This window comes from Tachyglossus aculeatus, chromosome 19 (genome assembly GCF_015852505.1).
Source record: "Tachyglossus aculeatus isolate mTacAcu1 chromosome 19, mTacAcu1.pri, whole genome shotgun sequence".
NCBI lineage: Eukaryota > Metazoa > Chordata > Mammalia > Monotremata > Tachyglossidae > Tachyglossus > Tachyglossus aculeatus.
This window is the reverse complement of record NC_052084.1, coordinates 20313520-20335024: the sequence shown is the minus strand read 5'-3', so window position 1 is coordinate 20335024 and position 21505 is coordinate 20313520. Positions and strand designations below refer to the sequence as shown.

Below are 21505 nucleotides of genomic sequence, written 5' to 3'. Positions count from 1 at the left end.
GACAGTGTAGCATGGAGAAGGTGATCGACAGGAAGCTTTGAGCTCCAATTAGTGTTTGCTTTTTTGATAGAAATTCAAATTTACCTGGAATAAAGAAGCATATTGGTATTTTGTCAATGGTAGACTCTAGAAATTGCTAAACAGTTTTAGGTCAGACCAGATCAGATTTGGAAAATTTAGCTTTTCTCTTTAAAAATCTGGTGGTTTATGGAAGTTTGGGAGGAAGGCTAGTAAGGGCATGGGACTTGGAGTCAGTGGATCTGGGCTGTAATCCCAGCTCAGCCACTGGCCTACTCCAGTGACCTTGGGCAAGTCATTTCACCTCTTTGTGCTTCATTTTCCTATTTGCAAAATGGGACTAAAGGTATCTGTTCTTAGATAATGAGCCTCTTGTGGGAAAGGGACTGTGTCCCATCTGATTATCTCATATCTACACTAGAGTTCAGCACAAAAGCACTTGATACACACCACTTTAAGATGATATTTTAAAAGATCTTGAAAATCATGCCGTTCTTATGAGTTCAATATGAATACAGAAGATGGCTACTGGGGAAAGGTACAGTGAATTGGATTACTTAGTATGACATTACCCAGAACCACATAACCCCCTTCTACTGAAAAATAAGTTCCAGTTTCCATAGGGCCTTCAAAACAAGGAGTCACGCTGAACGTCTGAGAAGCAGAGGTAACCGAGGTCCCGTTGAGCTGAAGATCACTGAGACAACCGCTAAAACTGTAAACTGAGTTTATCTGAGAGGAGAAAAGAGAGGAATTATGAATGTCAGGACTATAAAATTTCACACTCTTCTCTTCTTCACCCTTCTCCATAAATTCTGTCTTCATTTTAGAGATTCCAAATATCTCTAATAGTACCTTATTTATCTCGACTCTTCTAATGCTTGAAACCTTTTCAAAGCAGTCTTTTGCAAAACTACCTTTGTCAGGATAAACCATCTCCTTGGGATTTGATGTGTATGTGAATTTTAAAAAAATGATTAGCCATTGCATGCTATATGCAGATTGGTAAGTAAACATAGAGCAAGCAAATGTTTTAAGTCAGAAAGTAACAGTTGTGTTCGGGGGTCTCCTGCTACTGAAGTGATTGTAACTCGATCTGGTCTATCTTCTAGCTTTATTTCTATTTATTCTGATGACTTGACACCTGTCCACATGTTTTGTTTTGTTGTCTGTCTCCCCCTTCTAGACTGTGAGCCCGTTGTTGAGTAGGGACCGTCTCTATATGTTGCCAACTTGGACTTCCCAAGCGCTTAGTTCAGTGCTCTGCACACAGTAAGCGTTCGACAAATACGATTGAATGAAGGAATGAATCTCACCACTGACCTCTTACCCAAGTCCTGTCTCTGGCCTGGAAATCCTTCCCCCTTTATTTCCTGTGAACCTGCACATTCTGAAAACTCCCTTTCCCATTCCTCTTCTCCCCAATACCCACTTCCATGGCAAGAATTTGACTGGAACTCCTAATATTGTCCCAGATTTTTTTGAAAAGAAAAAAAACCAGCATTGTGCACACATCTGCTTCCAAAGTCAGACAGGCATTTTGGCTTCTCTCTGTATCTCAGTCTTCCAAATCCATTACCTGGACATTTTTCACTGCTTTTCCAGGAGCCACGCCACCCAAGAAAATAGGACTTCTGATTTTCCAGTCAGTGGCAGTGGCAGGAACAGGGACACTTTCTTCTAAGACGCGCAGGCCATCAATTGTCAGACGACCACTGCTCACTCCCCGTACAAATATCACCTAAAGGGAGTAAACACAAATCCAGGAAAATCAGAAACATGGTGATCATTTGGTGGGAGAAAGGTGTTAATAGCTAGAATGATGGGTGTAAAATGTAATCCGGGAGAATTTAGGATTCTCTAGATTGTAAACTCCCCTGATAGACTGTAAAACCTCATGAGGGCAGGGATCATGTCTATGTACTCCGTTGTACTCTCCATAGCTATTATTCATTCATTCAATTGTATTTATTGAGCACTTACTTTGTGCAAAGCACTGTACTAAGTACTTGGGAGAGTACAATATAAGATCAGACACATTCCCGGCCTGCAACGAGCTTAAAGTTTAGCAGGGGAGAGCTATTACTACAGTGTCTTCACCCTGAAAGTGCTCAATAAATGTTACTGATTGATTGATAAACAACTAGTTTGAGTGTGGCTGGAGAAGTCTCAGTTTTAAAGTTCACCTCTCCAAAACCTGCTTCTGCTTCAAAATTTTGTTGGCACATTTAACATAAAATCCAATCCTTGAGCGGTCACTCAATTAGTTCACTTAATTCAGTGCTCGGCACAGAGTAAGAGCCTAGTAAATGCCATCGTTAGCATTAGAAAAACTTTATTAGCATGCCACCACTTGCTAAAGGGTCCAGAAAACAGTTGTTCAGAGAAGGAGGGAGAAAAGTGATTAAAGAGATGGACGGGAGGTCTCTGAGGAAATAACCTGAAATTAAGGGAGATTTCAGAGAGGCATAAGGAAGAATCTCTTTACTGCTTGTCAGATAAGATCCTGGAATGAGGTACCAAGGGTGATGGCGGCTGTATTTAACTTACATCATGCCACAGCCCGTCATTGTACTTTTCCTGGGATCTGAGCTTTACTTTCCGGTGGCCAATGTTGAACATGAAAACCAGCCGACCGTGAGCCACAAAAAGGGTCATGAAATCATTCTCCTCTTCATCCGAGATGTAGAAGATCATTCCGTGGGACGAACGAGTTTTCAGGCGAAGGGAGAACTGAGATCTGTCAAATGAAAAAGAAAGAACTGAGATCTGTCAAATGAAAAAGAAAGGCTGCAATTTGTAAAGCGGAGTACAAATGCTGACTTGCTTCCCAGTGACAAGTGTAATGAGTTGGTGAAAGCCGATGAAAATTTATCAGCTAGCAGTAAACACACACACACACACACACACACACACATATATATATATATATATATATATATATATATATATATATATCCCTAAACCTATCCCATCCATATCCACCCCTTTGTTTGGGGTTCAAAAGCCATTTATGGTGTCCTTTATCATGTGTCCTTATCTGACCAAAGAGACCGATGTCAGTGTCACACCTTCCCCGCAGTGAAAAACTATAAGAACTGTTTTTTTTATGTGAATTTACTATTTGCAGTAATAATAATAATGATGATGATGACATTTATTAAGTGCTCACTATGTGTCAAGCACTGTTCTAACCACTGGGGAGGTTACAAGGTGATCAGGTTGTCCCATGTGGGGCTCACAGGCCTAATCCCCATTTTACAGATGAGGCAACTGAGGCACAGAGAAGTTGAGTGACTTGCCCAGAGTCACACAGCTGACAATTGGCAGAGCCGGGATTTGAACCCATGACCTCTGACTCCAAAGCCCGTGCTCTTTCCACTGAGCCACTCTGGTTTTCAACACTGCTTTTTGGATTCATGATCTTTCTGAAGCCTCCTGTTGGAAAAAAGAAAACCATCTCCATTAACCCAGGAGACTGAAGTCAATGATGGGAAGATTGGAGGACCAATACAATTTTAGTTTTGTATGCTATCAGAGAGCTTGGTATAGGTTAATTCTTCTGAGAGCCAGGAAGTGTGGAATCACCATTGTATTCCTCTGCAAGGAACCCTGAAGGATATCACCTACAAAACATGTAATCCAGCTGAATATGTATACTTTGGCTGAATGCCCCCTGTCAAACAAAACTTACTTAACCCAGGCTAATTGGGGTTTTGGACAAAGTGGATTTTGCCTGTATTGTTTTAAACTCATTGAGCCTTCCAAAATCACATTAGCAATGCAGTGGCATTTGGATGGAGAGCATGCTCAGTGATAAGCTGTTTCTATCGTGAAACTTCTGATTTCTTATTGTATTTTCTACATTAGCACCCAGGAAGTGAAGATCAAACCTAAATATTTAGGAGCTATAGCAGCCCAGGGATATGCTCAAATGTTTTAAAGTAGTCAAGGAGAAGGTCAGGGCAAAGGATGAGGATAAACTTTTTGACGACAAGGATTATGATTATGATTACCAACCCTATTGTATTGTACTCTCCCAAGCACTCAGTGTCTCAGAAGACACACAGTTCACAGAGTAGGCACTCAATAAATACCACTGACTGATCGATTGATTGATTGGGAATCACCGGAGTGATTGCACTGTCCAAAGCCAGGTCCATTCATGTTTTGAATGCGCTTTAAAATTTTAAATTTTTGAATGTGCTTCAAATGTTAAGCCTGTAGACTCCTTGAGAACTGGGATCATGTCTATTGTGTTGTGTTCTCCCAAGTGCTTAGCCCCACAGCGTTTATACACATATCCATAATTTATTTATTTATATTAATGTCTGTCTCCCCCTCTAGACTGTAAGCTCGTTGTAGGCAGGGAATGTGTCAGTTACATTGTTATATTGTACTTTCCCAAGTGCTTAGTACAGTGCTCTGCACACAGTAAGCGTTTAATGAATACTATTGATTGAGTGATTAGTGCAGTGCTTTATACACAGAAAGTGTTCAACAGATGCCATTTATTGACTGATTGAAGATAGGCTTGAAAGGCTTCATCAAAGAGGTGAGCACAGTTTTGGAAGTGGCAATAATAATGATAGTATTTGTTAAGCGCTTACTATGTGCCAAGCACTGTTCTAATTGCTGGGGCAGATACAAGGTAACCAGGTGGCTCACAGTCTTAATCCCCATTATACAGATGAGGTAACTGAGGCACTGAGAAGTGACTTGCCCATGGTCACACAGCAGACAAGTGGCGGAGCCAGGATTAGAATCCATGACCTCCTGATTCCCAGGTCTGTTCTCCATCCACTACACCATGCTGCTGGATATCTCTTTCAGAGGAAGGTGATGGAGAATGACCATGAAGATTGCAGGCCTAAGATCTGGGCTTGGTTTCACTCCACGCTGTGCATTTCCAGTCGGGGCTGTCTCCAACGTAGCCATCCACATGGCAATGGTGGGGTGAGAGGTTATTAGCAGATACAACATGTACCACTGTAACTCCCCTGTTTCCTGCCTGGTCTGCACATTCTCTGTGAATTGATCATTGGTTGAGGAGCCATTGTGGGGTGAGCTATTGTCTTCACCACTAGAATTCCCCAGTGGCACAAAAATGTGCCTCTTTGTGTCTTCGATTAAGCTGGCATTCAAGCTTGAGGCCTGGGCCATTTCATTTGTTAAGTAGAGTGCTGTTAATTCCATCAGGTATTGATGATGACAATAATAACAGTACTTGTTAAGCACTTATAATTTGCCAAACACTGTTCTAAGTGCTGGAGTAGATTGTCCCCACAATCAGGTTGTCCCACAAGGGGGTCACACACTTAATCCCCATTTACAGATGAGGTAACTGAGGCCCAGAGAAGTTAAGTGTCTTGCCCAAAGTCACACAGCAGACATGTGGTGGAGCAGGGATTAGAACCCAGATCCTTCTGACCCCAAGGTCTGTGGTCTATCCACTAAGCCACACTGCTTTTCAGTGTACTGCACACTTAATAACTGTGATGATAGGAAAGGGACATGATTGGAAGATGGGCAGAATAGGAGCAGGGATGGTCCCAGGAAAGGGAGGGGCCAGGGTTTCACTTTACCTTTTTCCAAAATCTCCTTTCAAATATTCAAACTCCTGGCGACTGTTGGCTGTCCCTCCATATTGGTAAGCGTGTGCAATCGCCTGGGGGCTCTTGGATAGGCGGCAGTAAGAATCCCTTGGAGCATCTTGCTCTAGAGATTTCAGTCCAGTTGGAAACCGGGAAAGGGATTCCTTATTCTTTCCTCCCTACACAGAAAGAGAATCAGAAACCACAGAGTGTAAGGCACAGAATGAGCAGAGGGGTGAGAATGCAACAGTCAAATTCTAGTGACTAAGTCCTGGTAAGCAGACTGTCTGGAAGGATATTTTTCTAGGAAATTTAGAAATTTCCCATCTTTAGTCCCCAACTATTAATGTCTGTATCCTCCTCTAACCCTAATCTTGTTGTGGGTAGGGCACATATCTACCAACTTTGCTATATTGAACTCTCCCAAGCACTTAGTACATAGTAAGTGCTCAATAAATGCCACAGATGGATTGATAATGCCCCCAGTTCTCTTAACTCCAGTATTCAACCCATGGATATCCAGCTTGGAAAGACACATTTTTTTTTCATTTTTGAAAATTATAAGAGGTCCAAACTGGGATACTGAAGAAAAGATATAAAGAAAAAAAACTGTGTTTTCCAGCCAAGAAATTAAATTTTCATTTGAAAAGAGTTTATTATTATGTTAATGTACCTAACAAAAACCCTCTAAAAGCTTTTTATGTAATGAGATGGTAAAGACTTTTCTCATCTGGATTATTGAAATAAAATTGAGTTAGAGATATTAAGGTGAAAGATAAGTTCTTATTAGAAAGCTGGGCTGGCTCTCAGAGAAGAAAAAGTGATTCTTAACATGATACTTCTAATGGACCTTGGTAGTTTTCAAATCAATTTTGCTAGAAATGGTAAAAAACTTGAATCGGGGATTGTCATACTGAGAGAATGGTGGCACAAATTTGAAGAGTTTTGATAGCTCCTACTACACTGCTGGGAATGTACTCAGTTACCTTATAAGACTAAGCCCCCCCCTGCCCTTTTCCTCTGCTCCCCCTCCGCTCTCCATCACCCAACTAACTCTCTTTGGTCTACCCCTCTCCCCACCCCACAGCACTTGTGTATATACGTACATATTAATAATTATAATTCTATTTGTTTATAATGATGCTATTGATGCCTCCACTTGTTTTGATATCTGTCTCCCCCCTTCTAGACTGGGAGCCCGTTATGGGCAGGGATTGTCTCTGTTTGTGGCTGAATTGTACTTTCCAAATGTTTAGTACAGTGCTCTGCACACAGTAATAGCTCAATAAATACAATTGGTTGAATATAGTGGTACAAGCAATTACACTATAAAGTTGTTAATTCTTAAGTGTCTGCAACACTGTGGCAAAGCACAGCAACAGTGATCAGGAAATTAATTATTCAATTCAATTGGGGCAAATATCTATAATCAAAATTCAAAAGAATGAAACAAAATGATTCATAGCTATTCCAGGGAGGTAAAACCAATTTAGTTATCAATCAATCTATTAATTGCATTTTTTGAGCGCTTACTGTGTATAGAACACTGCACTAAGCACTTGGGAGAGTACAACACAACAATATAAAGACATTTCCTGGCCACAGTGAGCTTCCAGTCTAGAGGGGGAGACAGACATTAAAATAAATAAATTATGGATAGGTACATAAGTGCTGTGGGGCTGGGGGTGGGGAGGGTAAATAAAGGGAGCAAGTTACTCTTTTTTAAAAATTGTTGTTAGCTTTTGGGTTGACAGTAAATTTGCACAGCTGACTTTGAAATAATCACTTTCCCTTTTACAAACTGAGTTTAGATAAAGCACACCCACAAGTCTCTTTTAAATAAATGTAATTATCCTAGAGAGAATCTTGGAAAATCTGTGCTACAAATTTTTCTTTTTTAAGGTGATTACCATTCTCCGTTGTGATCATGACTGCAAAATGCAATGTTATTTGATTGCTTAATTGACAAAGACCAGTTATTGCCCTATATAATAGATGAGGCCAGCTGGAGCAAATCTTACCTTTTAATTTCAATTCTTACCTTTATGTTTTGCTTGTGTTTAGGTCCGGAGGAATTTTTCTCCTTTTTGTGCAGGAGGGAGACCGGGGGATACTCAATGGGACAGTCATAGAGGGAAGTTTGAACCTTCTCAGGATACCGCTGGAAATCCTCAACTTCCACGTCTCTGTCCAGCCTATGTGCAGCAAGTCAGAAACATAACAGTAAAAATAATAATAATAATTGCGGTATTTGTTAAGCTCTTACTATGTGCCAAGCACTGTTCTAAGCACCGGTGGAGGCGGGTGGGTGGACGGGGGGACAACATAATCAGGTTGTCCCACGTGGGGCTCACAGTCTTAATCCCCATTTTACAGATCAGGGAACTGAGGCACAGAGAAGTTAAATGACTTGCCCAAAGTCACACAGCTGACACGTGGCAGAGCCGGGATTAGAACCCATGACCTCTGACTCCCAAGCCTGTGCTCTTTCCACTGAACCACGCTGCTTCTCCATGCTTCTCTTGGACTGTTGCCAAGTGGACAATCAAACCACTTGAATAGGTTTTCAAATATCCAAATGTACTGGTAAAAAGCATGCAGCTCATAAAACTATGGTCTTATCAAGGAACTTTGAACCATCAATTTTAGCTAAGGCAACTCTGGCTACAGGGCTAACTGTCCTTCTTAGATGTTGCTTGGAATCCCTTGGTAATAATAACAATAATAATAATAATTATGGTATTTGTTAAGTGCTTACTATGTGCCAAGCACTGTTCTAAGTGCTGGGGCAGATACAAGGAAATTAGGCTGCCCCACGTGGGGCTCACAGTCTTATTCCCCATTTTGCAGATGAGGTAAGTGAGGCACAGAGAAGTTAAGTGGCTTGCCCAAGGTCACACAGCAGACAAGTAGCAGAGCAGGGATTAGAACCCACATCCTCGGACTCCCAAGCCTGTGCTCTTCCCACTAAGCTATGCTGAGGAGACTTCTGAGAGTGGCTTCAACTCAAGATTTTAAGAAAGGACTATGACAAAATTCTTAGTCCTTAGACCCTATTATAGGTGGAACTATTGTTTCTTTTGGTGGGTCATTTCAAGAAATTAATCACTGACCTGACCTAAAATCTGAATTTTATTCTAGTTTAAGGGGCAGGCACCCTAAAGCTGTGACCTAAGCTGTGTCTTCCCTTTGTGTGTGGAGAATTTTCATCTTTAGGCTTTCTCAATTAGTCAATCAATCATATTATACTGAACACCTATTGTAGGCTGAGCACTGTACTAAGCACTTGGGAGAGTACAAAAGAGTTACAGAATATGATTCCTGCCCTCAAAGAGCTCACACATATGGGGAGACAGACCCAAAATAATTTAGAACTAGATGAAAAGACAAATGGATATGTGGATGAGTGAGTTTTGCAAATACAGTGGGTGTGAGGGCCAAAGGCCTAGTTAGCATGGAATTGTTGAGGTGATAGTTGGGCAAATATGATCTGGGGAGAAGAAAAATGAGTCTGAAAGGCTTCTTGGAGGAGATGTGGTTTTTGAAGGGACTTTGAAGATGGGAAGTCTGGGGGATTTGAAAGGGAAAGGAGTTCCAGGCCGGAGAAAAGAGGTGAAAAAGGGGTTGAAAGTGGGAAAGTCAAGAGCGAGCAGTAGGTTAGTTGGAGTGAAGGGAGCAACTTGTAGTGCAGTGGGAGAAGAGAGTGGATACGTCAGTGGTTCGAACAGTGCTTGGCACATAGTAAGCAGTTAACAAATACCATCATCATCATCATCATCAAGGCCTTAACTCCAAAAGGCTTTAAATCCATGTTAGGAGGGTCTGCTTGATATGAAGAGGAATAGGCAGCCCTTGAAGATTAAGTGGGAAATAATGACCTAGGCATCAGAGTGAAGCACAAATTAGGGAGGACTTCCCCCTTTAAGACTGGAATCAGGGTGATTAGTGACTAGGCTGATTCAATATATGACAAGTTCCTGAACCAGGGGACGGCCATTTGGATGGAGAGAAATGGGCAGATCCAGAACATGTTGTGGAGATAAAAACAACAAAACAAAAAACAAAAACCACCAAAGAAGTGCTACTCTCCTCCTCATGTACCTAATTGAACTGATGAGTAAAAAAAATCAAATGTGTATTGGTATTGCAGGCTACCCTGAGCTTCAATTTTATTCTGTTCTAGAATTTAGACATTTTAGAACTCAGTAGATTCATTTCCCCATTAAAAGACTGAAAGTTTCTGATATAGCTTTCACATGTACTAGTTAGGTGTTCATATACTTCACTCACCTGGAAAAATAGGCGTTGCTTATACATCCAGTGAAATTAGCAAACTGAGGACTGACTGGTGAGCCGCCAAAGTAAAACTTGCTTTCACTCCCGGAAGCCGGCTCTGCTTTTCCTTTGGCTGGATTCTTTTTTCCAAGTTTGTCTTTATCCACGATCAGTTCATATCTGCAAAGAGAAAAGTTTTGTTATCAGCTGCACTTCAACTTTTTACACAAAAGATTTTCTGTGACAGGCTAAACATACCGGATTTTTACAGAAGAGAATTCAAAAATATTTGAATAAGTAAAAGAAACATTCATAACAAAGATTTGTAGGTCAAATATTATGCCACATTTGCAATGGTCCATGAGGTACTTGTCGTGTCGCTCTCAGGGGAAACATAGCCTCTTTCCCATTAAGGTACATAAACCCTTCCCTCCCCAGTTCCTATTTCTTGTCCCACCTCTCTACACCCTGCTCTCTCCCTTATGTCTCCCCTCCTTCCCTCTCTTCTCTTTTCGTATTTATTTTAAATAAAAAGTTTCATTGTTCTTGTTGCTACAGCTTCTGACTCCTGTCTTCTCTGGCAGCAAAAATTGAAGGTCTGGAGCCAGCTTTGGGTGGGATGAGGGGAGGAGAAGTGATCACGGCTGTGGAAGAGGGGGAGGAGGTGCAAGGGAGAAGATTTGAAGCTGCAGTCTCTCCTCCCCCTGCCCCACTTACCCTTCTTAGCTCTCTTCCCCCAGCTCCCCTTGCTGGAACCTAGCAGGGCTCACAGCTGTTTATAAAATAAATACAATTAAAAACAGTAGACTTAGAATAGAAGAGAGGTGCTGGGATAATGAGGAGGAGACGGGGCTGAGTGTGGGATGTAGGGAGGAGGAGGGCAGTCTAGTCACAGGCTGGGAACCAGCGAACTCGGAGCAGTAGGGATGAGACAAATCCACAAAAGGGGAAACCTGGGTGGAAATTGCTTTGAGAGGAGATGGTTTCTGCTGGGCTCATGTAGAACTATCCTTAGGCCAACAGCTCTAGCAACGTAGTGGAGAAGCTACAGGGCCCCAAAATGATGCAGCTTTGAGTTTGGAGGGGAATTTCTTGGATAACTGGAGTGGGATATTTGAATCAAGCTGTTTGCACCTCAAGGTGTTGATCTCTGGCCTGCCAGAGCCTTGCAAGGGAATGTGGGGTGCACTCAAGACTTGCATCAGAACTGTGAGCAGGTTGGAATTTATGGCAGTCAGTCAATTATATTTATTGAGTGCTCTGTTTGCAGAGCACTGTACTAAGTGCTTGGGAGAATACAATACAATAATATAACATACACATACACTGATGCCTGATGCCTTTCTAGTTGTTTTGTTGTGTGTCTTCCCCTTCTAGACGGTGAGCCCATTCTTGGGAGGGATTGTCTCTTTCTGTTGTCGAATTGTACTTTCCAAGCTCTTAATACAGTGCTCTGTACACAGTGAGCACTCAATAAATATGATTGAATGAATGAATTGATGGTCCATAAAAGACCATCAGCACCATTTCTGTTAGGGAGAGCAGAACCAAAGGAGTCTCTGGTGAGAATAATATTATTTTGGTGACATTTGTGAGAAGCCCCGGACAAGGACCTCTGTGATGTTTCCTAGGAATCTACACTGTACCACCACTATAGACTTTGTGGCCCATCAGGGGTCACAACTGCTCATTCTAAATGCTTTTCTTCAGTGAAAAAGAAAATTTTGCTGCCTACCCTTTCAAACAAAGCAAATCATTCAAGCTGCCAAAATGCAGCCAGGGATATTCACATTTAGAATGCAGAGCAACTCTAGGTTAGCCATCGTGAAACCATTAATGCATGTAAATAATCGGAAAACTCTGGCATCCTCAAATTAATCATATAAACTGAATTAACACATAATTTTCAAACAGCCATAGCCAGACTTCTATAATTAATAGTTAAATCTGTATACATTGGTATTGTTTTTTCAACTAATGACCAAAAGTCTTTTCTTTGCATTAACCTCTAAACCAAAAGACCCAATATGATGCCGGAATTATCATTGCAAGTGATAACAGAGTAAAAAAAGCAATTTTAGGCATTTTTTTAAATAAAGGCTGAAGAACTATACCTTGTTGGTGAGACAGATGTAATGATGAAATGGGGCTGACCATCATTATACTGTTTATCTGTTGATTGAACTTTTATTCCCTTTACACTCAGTATCACAGAACCCTTATCCAGGGAAAGAGAGAAGACATCAGACTGAAAAGGAAGCATAGTCAGGAAGTTAGGATATTGAATATTCTAAGTTTTGTAAAAAGGCTTTAAGAATTTAGGATCCATCTTCGCTTTGAACATAATGCCATTTCCAGATCAGAGACTTTATCGTTAACATTTTCCTAGGATTTTTTTAAGGGTTTAATGAAGGAGCAAGAAAAGTTAGTGAAGGAAACAGTGTACATATTTTTTCTGGGTTTGATTTAATGCCATTTCCACAATCTAGGGGGCAAAAATCGCCCTATTCATATCTACAAGAAAACAATAATTTCAACAACAGCAACATAAACCTTGTTCACCTTGTAACCTCCCCAGTGCTTAGAACAGTGTTTTGCACATAGTAAGCACTTAATACATGCCATCATTATTATAAATCCCCAGAGCCTGCTAATTTTAATAAATGTAAAAATTATTCACACAGCAGACATAACCTATTTAGAATCACTACCACAGGAAGAAGTGGGGGTAGAAAATATCAGTTAGTTCAAAAAAGATTGTGGGTTACAGTGTTTTTTTATGGTATTTGCTAAACACTTATTATTTGCCAGGCACTGTACTAAGCACTGGGCAGACACAAGTTCATCAGGTTGGACACAGTCCAATCACAGTCCAATCATGAATAATAGCTCCATAATAGTTTAGTGGAGGAAGAAATCCAGGAATGTTAGGAATGATTACATTCCTAACTGAAGAGATAAATTTTCCAAGCTTCCACCAAGTGTCTTTTGATGCTAATATTAGATTTTGGATTGACTACTCCAGGGGTCTGCTCTGGGATGACATTGCTTATCTTTATTTTCCAATAAATGTGCCCGAGGTCTCTGGGAATGTTTAACCCTGGAGTTCACATTAAATGCTTGGGGCCTAATTTTCTTTGCATTTTCACACTGTGGGCCATAAGAACCCTAAATGAATAGGGAGTATTCCTGAGAAGAAAAATCTACTGTCTCACAATGTTGTTCTGATTTTATTTTATTCTTGAAACTGCGGTAGTGTCTTTTGGTGGATCAGAATACAGGCAACAATATATGTTTTTCAGTGTGCTTTGTCTAAAGTCTATACTTAGCACCGAGTTTTCTATTTCATTCAAAGGAATCATGGGTTACCATGGAAACTATATTGGGCCTTTGACTTCCCCCACCTCTGTCTTGGGACATCTCTGCACCCTCTTCCACATTAGCCCTGGAGCTCTGAACCCTCCCTGAGATCTTTTAAGAACCAAACCAAGTCCAAGAACATGTAAATCAATCAATTGTATTTATTGAGCCTTACTATGTGCAGAGCACTGTACTAAGCTCTCGGGTGAGTACAATATATCAGAGTTGTAGACATGTTTCTTGCATTCATACCTCCTTTAGCTGCTCCTAGACCTTCTCAGCTATCCAGTTCTCTTCCAGGCCGTGCCTCAAAAAGTCATATGGTGGTGAGGGAAGGGAATAAATTCAGGAGACTGTAGACTCCAGAATGTAAGCTCATATTGGGCAGGGAACACATCTGCTAATTGTGTTGTACTCTTTTGAGCACTTAATACAGTGCTCTGCACATAGTAAGTGCTCAATAAATACCACTGATTGATTGATTGAGAGGTATTTCTCACTGGGCCCAATCCTGTTCTGGATTCCCCTCGTCTCTGGGGGGCCCTGGACTGGGCTGGACTGGTACCAGACGGCCAGGAAGAGATGGGCAGCCATGATGGGATGAACTGTCAGAAGGGCGTGGGGTGGATTTGGGCTTCAGAAGCCTGTGAGGGACAGGAGGTTGAAGGAAGGACCAGAAACAGAACCCGGCCCACACGCTCCACTCCTCTATCGCTAACCTACTCTCTGTACCTTGATCTCATCTAACTCATAGCCAACTCCTTGCCCACATCCTCCCTTGGGCCTGGAACTCCCTCCCGCTTCATATCCTACAGTATGCCACCCTCCCCACTTTCAAACCCCTCCTAAAATCACCTCTCTTCATAAAGGTCTTCCCTGACTAAGCTCATTATTCCTACTGTCTTTCTCTCTACGTTGACTATCCATTTGACTGTGTTCCCTTTAAGCACTTTGATGCTCATTCCAACTCCACAACACTTATGTACATATGCTTATAGTCTACTATTTCCCCCAACTGTAATTTATTTTAAAGTCAGTCTCCTCCTGTAGACTGTAAATTACTTGTGGGAAGGGATCGTGTCTACCAACTCTATTATATTGTACTTTCCCCAGCACATAGTACAGTGCTGTGCCCATAGAAAGTACTCAATAAACACCACTGATTGACTGATTAATTGATTGGGTAGGAATTAATAATTATAATTATAATAATAGTATTGGTTAAGCGCTTACTATGTGCCAAGCACTGTTCTAAGCACTGGGGTAGATACAAGGTAATCAGTGGGGCTCACAGTCTTAATCCCCATTTTACAGATGAGGCACAGAGAAATTAAGGGACTTGCCCAAAGTCACACAGCTGATAAGTGGTGGAGAAGGGATTAGAACCCATGACCTCTGACTCCATGCTCTCCATACTGCATGCTCCATTCAGGTCCATGCTCTTTCCACTAAGCCAAGCTGCTTCTCAATTGTGACTGGAATTGGGATGGGAGGAGGTCACAAACAAAAATGGAATGGTCTTTTGTAGTGAAAGATAGCAGCATCACTTGTACGGATCTTACCGACAAGAGCAATCAGAACGATTTCCCTCTACCACTCACACAACATGGGCTCATGCTACAGATCTGAACAAAAAGTTCCATGTGACAATGTACTGTGCGTGGTGTTTGAAATCAGGCAATTCAAACAATCTAAACATGCATAACACCACTTCAAAATTCAGTTGAATATATTTCTCTGTTTTTTAAGCTCTATTTGCTCTTTTGCATTTAGGATAGATATAGAAATGCTGATGAGATTGTTTTCCCGAGTCAAAAATGAATACTCACCCCTGAAGCATAATAGAGTAGCAGTCCATTGGGCTGTAAGGTCCGGAAATTAAAGCCTCCTTCAAAGCCATCAAAGAAAGATATTTTCTGGCTTGAAGCGATGAAGCTCTGTCCGTTGAAGTATGCTTTGCGGGACATCTACATGACAATCAAGAGAGTTGGCAAATGAGCTGGCATATTTTGAATTATCATTAATAATAGAATACAGGGCAGATCATTTCCATTTTTAAAATTCCCCACATGGCTCATTTTAGTAGGAAACATTCTCATTTTTCAATAAGGTTGTGAAGATTTAGAAGGCTCATAGGGCACCCAAACTGCCTGCAAGTAAAATGAATAGCACAAAACCCTTTTAATGTTTCTCTACCTGCTGATTTCTCAAGTGGAATCCAGCCTGATGGCAACATATGCTTATCCAAAATGGGGATGAAAAATGGAAATCCAATCATCTGTGATAAATCCTTGAAAATAAGTCCACAAGGTATATGGACTAGATGTTCTCATATCGGAACTTCTAAGACAGATTACTGCATGAGTGTTTATGAGAAGTTACCAAGTTGTTCTTTTTGCCCAGTGCATGCACTGATTGTGTGTGTCATCAAAACACACAAAGGAACTACAAGATGTGCTGCTAGGCTAGATGTGGACCCCAGTGGACCCCAATTTCCCATCTACTGAGTGGGAGGGTGGCAGTTACTTGATCGCCTAGGTGTCATCCCCTCTAGACTGTAACCTCATTGTGGACAGGGCACGTATCTGCTTACTGTTATATTGCACTCTCCCAAGTGCTTAGTACAGTGTTCTGCCCTCAGTAAATACTCAATAAATATGATTGACTGATCTACTGACTGACTGAATGAAGAAAAGTGACAGAGCCGGGAATAGAAGCCAGGTCCTCTGACTCTCAGGTTTCTGTTCTTTCCTTTAGGCCCCACAGCTTCTCATTTTAGAGATAATAATAACAATAACAATAATAATAATGACGGTATTTAAGTGCTTACTATGTGCCGAGCACCGTTGTAAGCGCTGGTATAGATACAAAGTAATCAGGTTGTGTCACGTAGTGCTCACAGTCTTAATCCCCATTTTACAGATGAGGTAACTGAGGCACAGAGAGGTGAAGTGACTTTCCCAAAGTCACAGAGCTGACAAGTGGCCGAGCTGGGATTAGAATCCATGCCCTCAGACTCCCAGACCCACGCTCTGAGCAGACTGTATAGTTAAGTGGCGTGGTTAAGGTTACACAACAGGTGAGTGGCCGAGTAGAACTAGACTAGATGAGAACGTGATCCATGCTCTTTCCACTTAGCCACATGGATCTGGGAACTCCACATGATGCAGGGCCTGGGAGCCCCATGTGGGATAGGACTGAGAGCCTGTTGTTGTGGATCTCTTGTGGGGACAGGGCCTGGAAGCCCCTCATGAGGTAGGGACTGAGAGTCTGTTGTGGGACAAGGACAGAGAGCCCAACCTGGAACAGAGACTGGGAGCTCCATGTGACTCAGGGAATGGGAGCCCCTTCTGGGACAAAGACTGGGAGCTCCACAAGGAACAGCAACTGGGATCCCCTTTTGGGACAGGGACTGGGAGCCCCTTGTGGGACAGGGATTGGGACCCCTTGTGGGACAGGGACTGGGAGCCCCACATGGGACAGGGATTAGGAGCCCCTTGCGGGACAGGAACTGGGAGCCCCTTGTGGGACAGGGATTGAGAACCCCTTGTGGGACAGGGATTGGGAGCCCCTTTTGGGACAAGAACTGGGAGCCCCTTATGGGAAGGGGACTAGGAGCCCCACATGGGACAGGGATTGGGAGTCCTTTGTAGGACAGGGATTTGGAGCCCCTTGTGGGACAAGGATTGGGTCCCCCACATTGCACAGGAATTGGGAGCCCCTCATGGGACAAGCACGTGGAGCCTCTTGAGTTTCAGGGCCTGGAAACCTCTTGTGGGACAAGGCCTGAGGACCCCCTGAGGGACAGAAGCTGTGTCGGATCAGATGATAATAATAATAATGATAATAACTGTGGTATTTGTTATCTTGGATCTAACCCTCTGTGATTGATTTGGGCTCTCAGTGGCTCTGAATCAAGGTGGAGAAGTTCCTGTTTTGGAAACGGGGCACTTTTGGTGGTTTGTTCTGTTCTGATGGCACCACCTTCACTGTGACCCCATTGTTCTCTTCTCCAGCCACCTCATTCCCTTTGTAACAAGTAGGATCATTACGTGCTTTTTGTCAGGCAGAAATTTGTTCCCACAGCAACTATTCAGAGTTTTGGCAAATACTGCTGGTACTGGCCCAAATTCAGATTACTCTTCAGGGCAGAGGGGAAAAGGAAGAAGAAAGGGAAGGGCTCCCAGGGTAATTTTTCTATTTTGCATTTTCTAAAATGGGGGCTTTCGGGGATTTTTTGGCCCAGAAAACATTTTTCAACATCGCTTCAGTTCCCACGTTGCAAATCTCTGGTCACCTAGGTGTCAATGGCTGAGCCAGCCACCAAACAGTATCGAAAGCTTCAGAGGCATCGCAGCATCGCTGGATCTAAGGGTAATCTGCAGTGAAGGGAATGGCTAGAACAGAAGATGCTCAAACACTGGCAGTGGTGGAAGGGGAACCTGCAGAGGAAAGAGTGGCTTCGTATACCTGAGCAGCTTCTTAAGTGTGATGGTGGCAGGAATTTAGGGATCCACAGGGGTAGGAACACTCTCCTCTCCTCAGAACCTTCCTCCCTCCAGTGGAAAGGCATTAATGTCAAAGGATCATGGGATACTTACAAGGGTCTCCTCTGGGCATCCATAACCAATTCCCAGAGTTTCAGGCTGCTCCAGCAAATTGAAATCTTTCTTTTGAAACTGGAAACCCCTCATGCAGCCTCTGAAGTTGATATCTAATGGGAGGTGTGCTCTTAATGTTCTGGAAAACAAAATCCACTGATTTTACTTTTATGAAACCAGTGCCTTGACTTTTCTGCAGGTTTTATAATAGCACTTGTTGACGGCTAACTATGTGCTAAGTACTGCACTAAGTGCTGGATTAGATGCAAGGTAATCAGGTTAGACGAAGTCCTGTCCCTCTTGGGACTCACAATCAAAGTAGGAGGGAGCAAGATTGAATTCTCAATTTACAGATGAGGTAACTGAGGCACAGAGAAGTTAAGCAACCTGCCCAAGTTTGGACAGCAGACAAATTCATTCAGTCATATTTATTGACCATTTAGTGCTTGGGAGAGTACAATACTGTAATAGACACATTCCCTGCCCACAACAAGATTAGAGTCTAAAGGCAGCATAGCCTGTTATAAAAACCATGTACCTGGGAGTCAGAGAACCTAGGTTCTAATCCTGGCTCTGCCACAGGTCCGCTGTGTGGCTTTGAGAAAGTCACTTAACTTCACTCTAACTCAGTTACCTCATCTGTTAAGTGGAGATTAGAGCTGTGAGCCCCGTATGGGACATAGACTGTGCCCAAGTTGGATGATCTCTTATTTACCCCAGCACTTAGTACAATGCTTGGCACACAATAAGTGCTTAATGCATACCGTTAAATAAAAACAAAACCGGTGGGGCTGGGAGTAGAACCCAGGCCCTCTGACTCTTATAGGATAAAAGATAAAAGATTTTCAGAAAAAGATAACTGAGTGATGCAGCAACTAAATGGTGACTGTAAAGCACAAATGTTTCCAAAGCCAAATTCAGTTAAGGGTAAGTTAAAGGTCTGTGGCTATCTCAAAGGGAGTTGGGTACCTCACTAATCTTAGGTCTTGCAAGGATGGAATGGGAGGAATTGTCAATGGTTCAACTTTGGATTAGGGATATGGGGATGGGAGTAGAGAAGGGGAGGTGGGAGTAGCAACAGCAGAGGCAGACAAAAATAGAAAATGCTGCTGTCATGATGACTGTCACCACTGTTGGATCAAAGGGACTACAGCTGTAAACTAAGCAGTGTGGCCTCATGGAAAGAGCACAGGCCAAGGTGCAGGGTATTTGGGTAATAATAATAATAATAATGGTATTTGTTAAGTGCTTACTATATGCCAAGCACTCGTCTAAGCGCTGGGGAATATACAAGGAAGCAGCAGTGACAGTTCTTGTTCTTAATCGGTTTAGATATGCTCCCTTCCGTAGTCTACTTACACCATGCAAAGGAGAGGCTTGAAGAGTTGTGGTCCTGTTACTAAACTGCTCAATGATATGCACAATAATAAAATATACTGGTCATTACCCTAGTCACTTCCCTGTATAAATTGAAAGAAGTTAGCTGACAACATTAGGATTTAACAAACCAATGACAGAATGCCATAGGTCATACCAAGAAGGCATTGATTTAAGAACAAAAGAGATAGTGATGGAATGAATCATAAATATGTCTAGACTCCGTCAACAACAATTAATTCATTAATAAGCTCAATAAAAATATATAAATCCAAATGACTACCTCTGATAAACCAAAGTATTAATCATGTTATGTTTTAACATGCTTTAAACATGTTAAAACATGTTTTAAACATGCTATGCTTTCCCCAGAGTGTGATTCATGCCTGGAGAGGTTGGCTAGGGGAGCTTATTCCTTATTGAACTACTTTGATTGAATTTTCATTTAGAGTTTATTGATCATATTCAAGATGAAACAGTTCTAGGTCATTAAATGCACCTTCTTTCTCCCACTGTTCTTCATTATATACGACTTCCATTCAATTGCTTGCACTAGTTTTTTTCAGTATTTCATTTCTATTTGCTCTAATCGTGCTGCAGTTTCTGGTTCTGCTCATGGAAACAACATGGCCCAGTGATGATGATGATGATGATGATGGTATTTGTTAAGCGCTTACTATGTGCCAAGCACTGTTCTAAGTGCTGGAGAGCACAGGCCTGGGAGTCAAAAGACCTGGGCTCTAATCCCAGCTCTGTCATGTAAGTGCTATTTGACCTTGGGCAAGTCACTTATTCTCTCTGTGCCTCAGTTCCCTCACCTGCAAAATGGGGAGTCAATACCTGTTCTCCCTCCTACTTAGACTCTAAGCCCCATGTGGGATCTGATTATCTTGTATCTACCACAGTGCTTAGTACCACATAAGTGCTTAACACATTGTTATTATTATTATTATTATTCTCCTTTCTAGGGATTTATGGGACCCAACCATATCCTCTCCTGGCATAGCACTGGGATGTCTTGTAGTAATAATAATAACAATAATAACAATAATAATAATGATATTTGTTAAGCACTTACTTATACCACACACTGTTCTAAGGACAGGGGCAGACACAAGGTAATCAGGTTGGACACAATCCCTGTCCCACATGGGGCTCACAGACTCAATCTCCATTTTACAGATGAGGAAACTGAGGTCCAGAGAAGTGAAGTGACTTGCCCAAGGTCACACAGCAGACAGGTGGCGGAGGCAGGATTAGAATCCATGACTAGACTAGAATAGACTTCCAGGTCTGTAGTCTATTCACCATGCCATGCTGCTTGCAGGAAAGAACAAGGCTGGAGAGTACTTTTCCCAGGATTTTCAGGTTTAGGCATTTGGTCACTTTGCCCCCCTTCTACCTCACCTTGCTGCTCTTCTACTACAACCCAGCCTGCACACTTTCATCCTCATGTGTTGCCAACTTGTAATATGTTGCCAACTTGTACTTCCCAAGTGCTTAGTACAGTGCTCTGCACACAGTAAGCGCTCAATAAATACAATTGAATGAATGAATGAATCCTCTAATGCTAGCCTTCCCACAGGAAGCTATCTCGCTGCTGACCTCTCACCCACAACCTGCTTCTGGCCAGAAGTGTCCTTCCTTTTCATATCCAAAAGACAATTACTCTCCCCTGACTTCAAAGCCTTACTGAAGGCACATCTCCTCTAAGAAGCCCTCCCTGACTAAATGCTCCTTTGAGAACCAGCATGGCATAGTGGATACAGCATGGGCCTGGGAGTGAGGAGGTCATGGCAGAGTGGCTCAGTGGAAAGAGCACGGGCTTTGGAGTCAGAGGTCACGGGTTCAAATCCCGGCTCCGCCACTTGTCAGCTGTCTGACTTTGGGCAAGTCACTTCACTTCTCTGTGCCTCAGTTACCTCATCTGTAAAATGGGGATTAAGATTGTGAGCCCCAGGTGGGACAACTTGATCACCTTGTATCCCCCCAGCGCTTAGACCAGTGCTTTGCACACAAGAAGCACTTAACAAATACTATCATTATTATTATTATTATTATTAATCCCGGCTCCGCCATTTGTCTGCTGGGTGACTTTGGGCAATTCACTGAATTTCTCTGTGCCTCAGTTACCTCATCTGTAAAATGGGGATTGAGACTGTGAACCCCATGTAGGACAGGGACTGTGTCCAACCTGATTTGCTTGTATCCATTGCAGCCCTTAGCACAGTGCCTGGCACAAAGTAAGACCTTGACAAATATCAAAATTATCATGATTAT

At 42.3% G+C, this 21505-nt stretch overlaps 1 protein-coding gene across 1 annotated transcript in view; it reads right to left on the bottom strand.

Moving 5' to 3' along the window:
- Positions 1-21505, bottom strand: part of LAMA4 (laminin subunit alpha 4) — a 158212-nt gene that overhangs the window by 7718 nt on the left and 128989 nt on the right. Inside the window, exons 26-34 of the mRNA XM_038761015.1 lie at positions 17849-17987; positions 15077-15214; positions 12002-12135; positions 9903-10067; positions 7654-7807; positions 5604-5791; positions 2569-2758; positions 1598-1759; positions 591-750 (exon numbers count right to left, since the gene is read on the bottom strand). Coding sequence (XP_038616943.1) covers positions 591-750; positions 1598-1759; positions 2569-2758; positions 5604-5791; positions 7654-7807; positions 9903-10067; positions 12002-12135; positions 15077-15214; positions 17849-17987 — 1430 coding nt within the window. The remainder of the gene's footprint in view (positions 1-590; positions 751-1597; positions 1760-2568; positions 2759-5603; positions 5792-7653; positions 7808-9902; positions 10068-12001; positions 12136-15076; positions 15215-17848; positions 17988-21505) is intronic.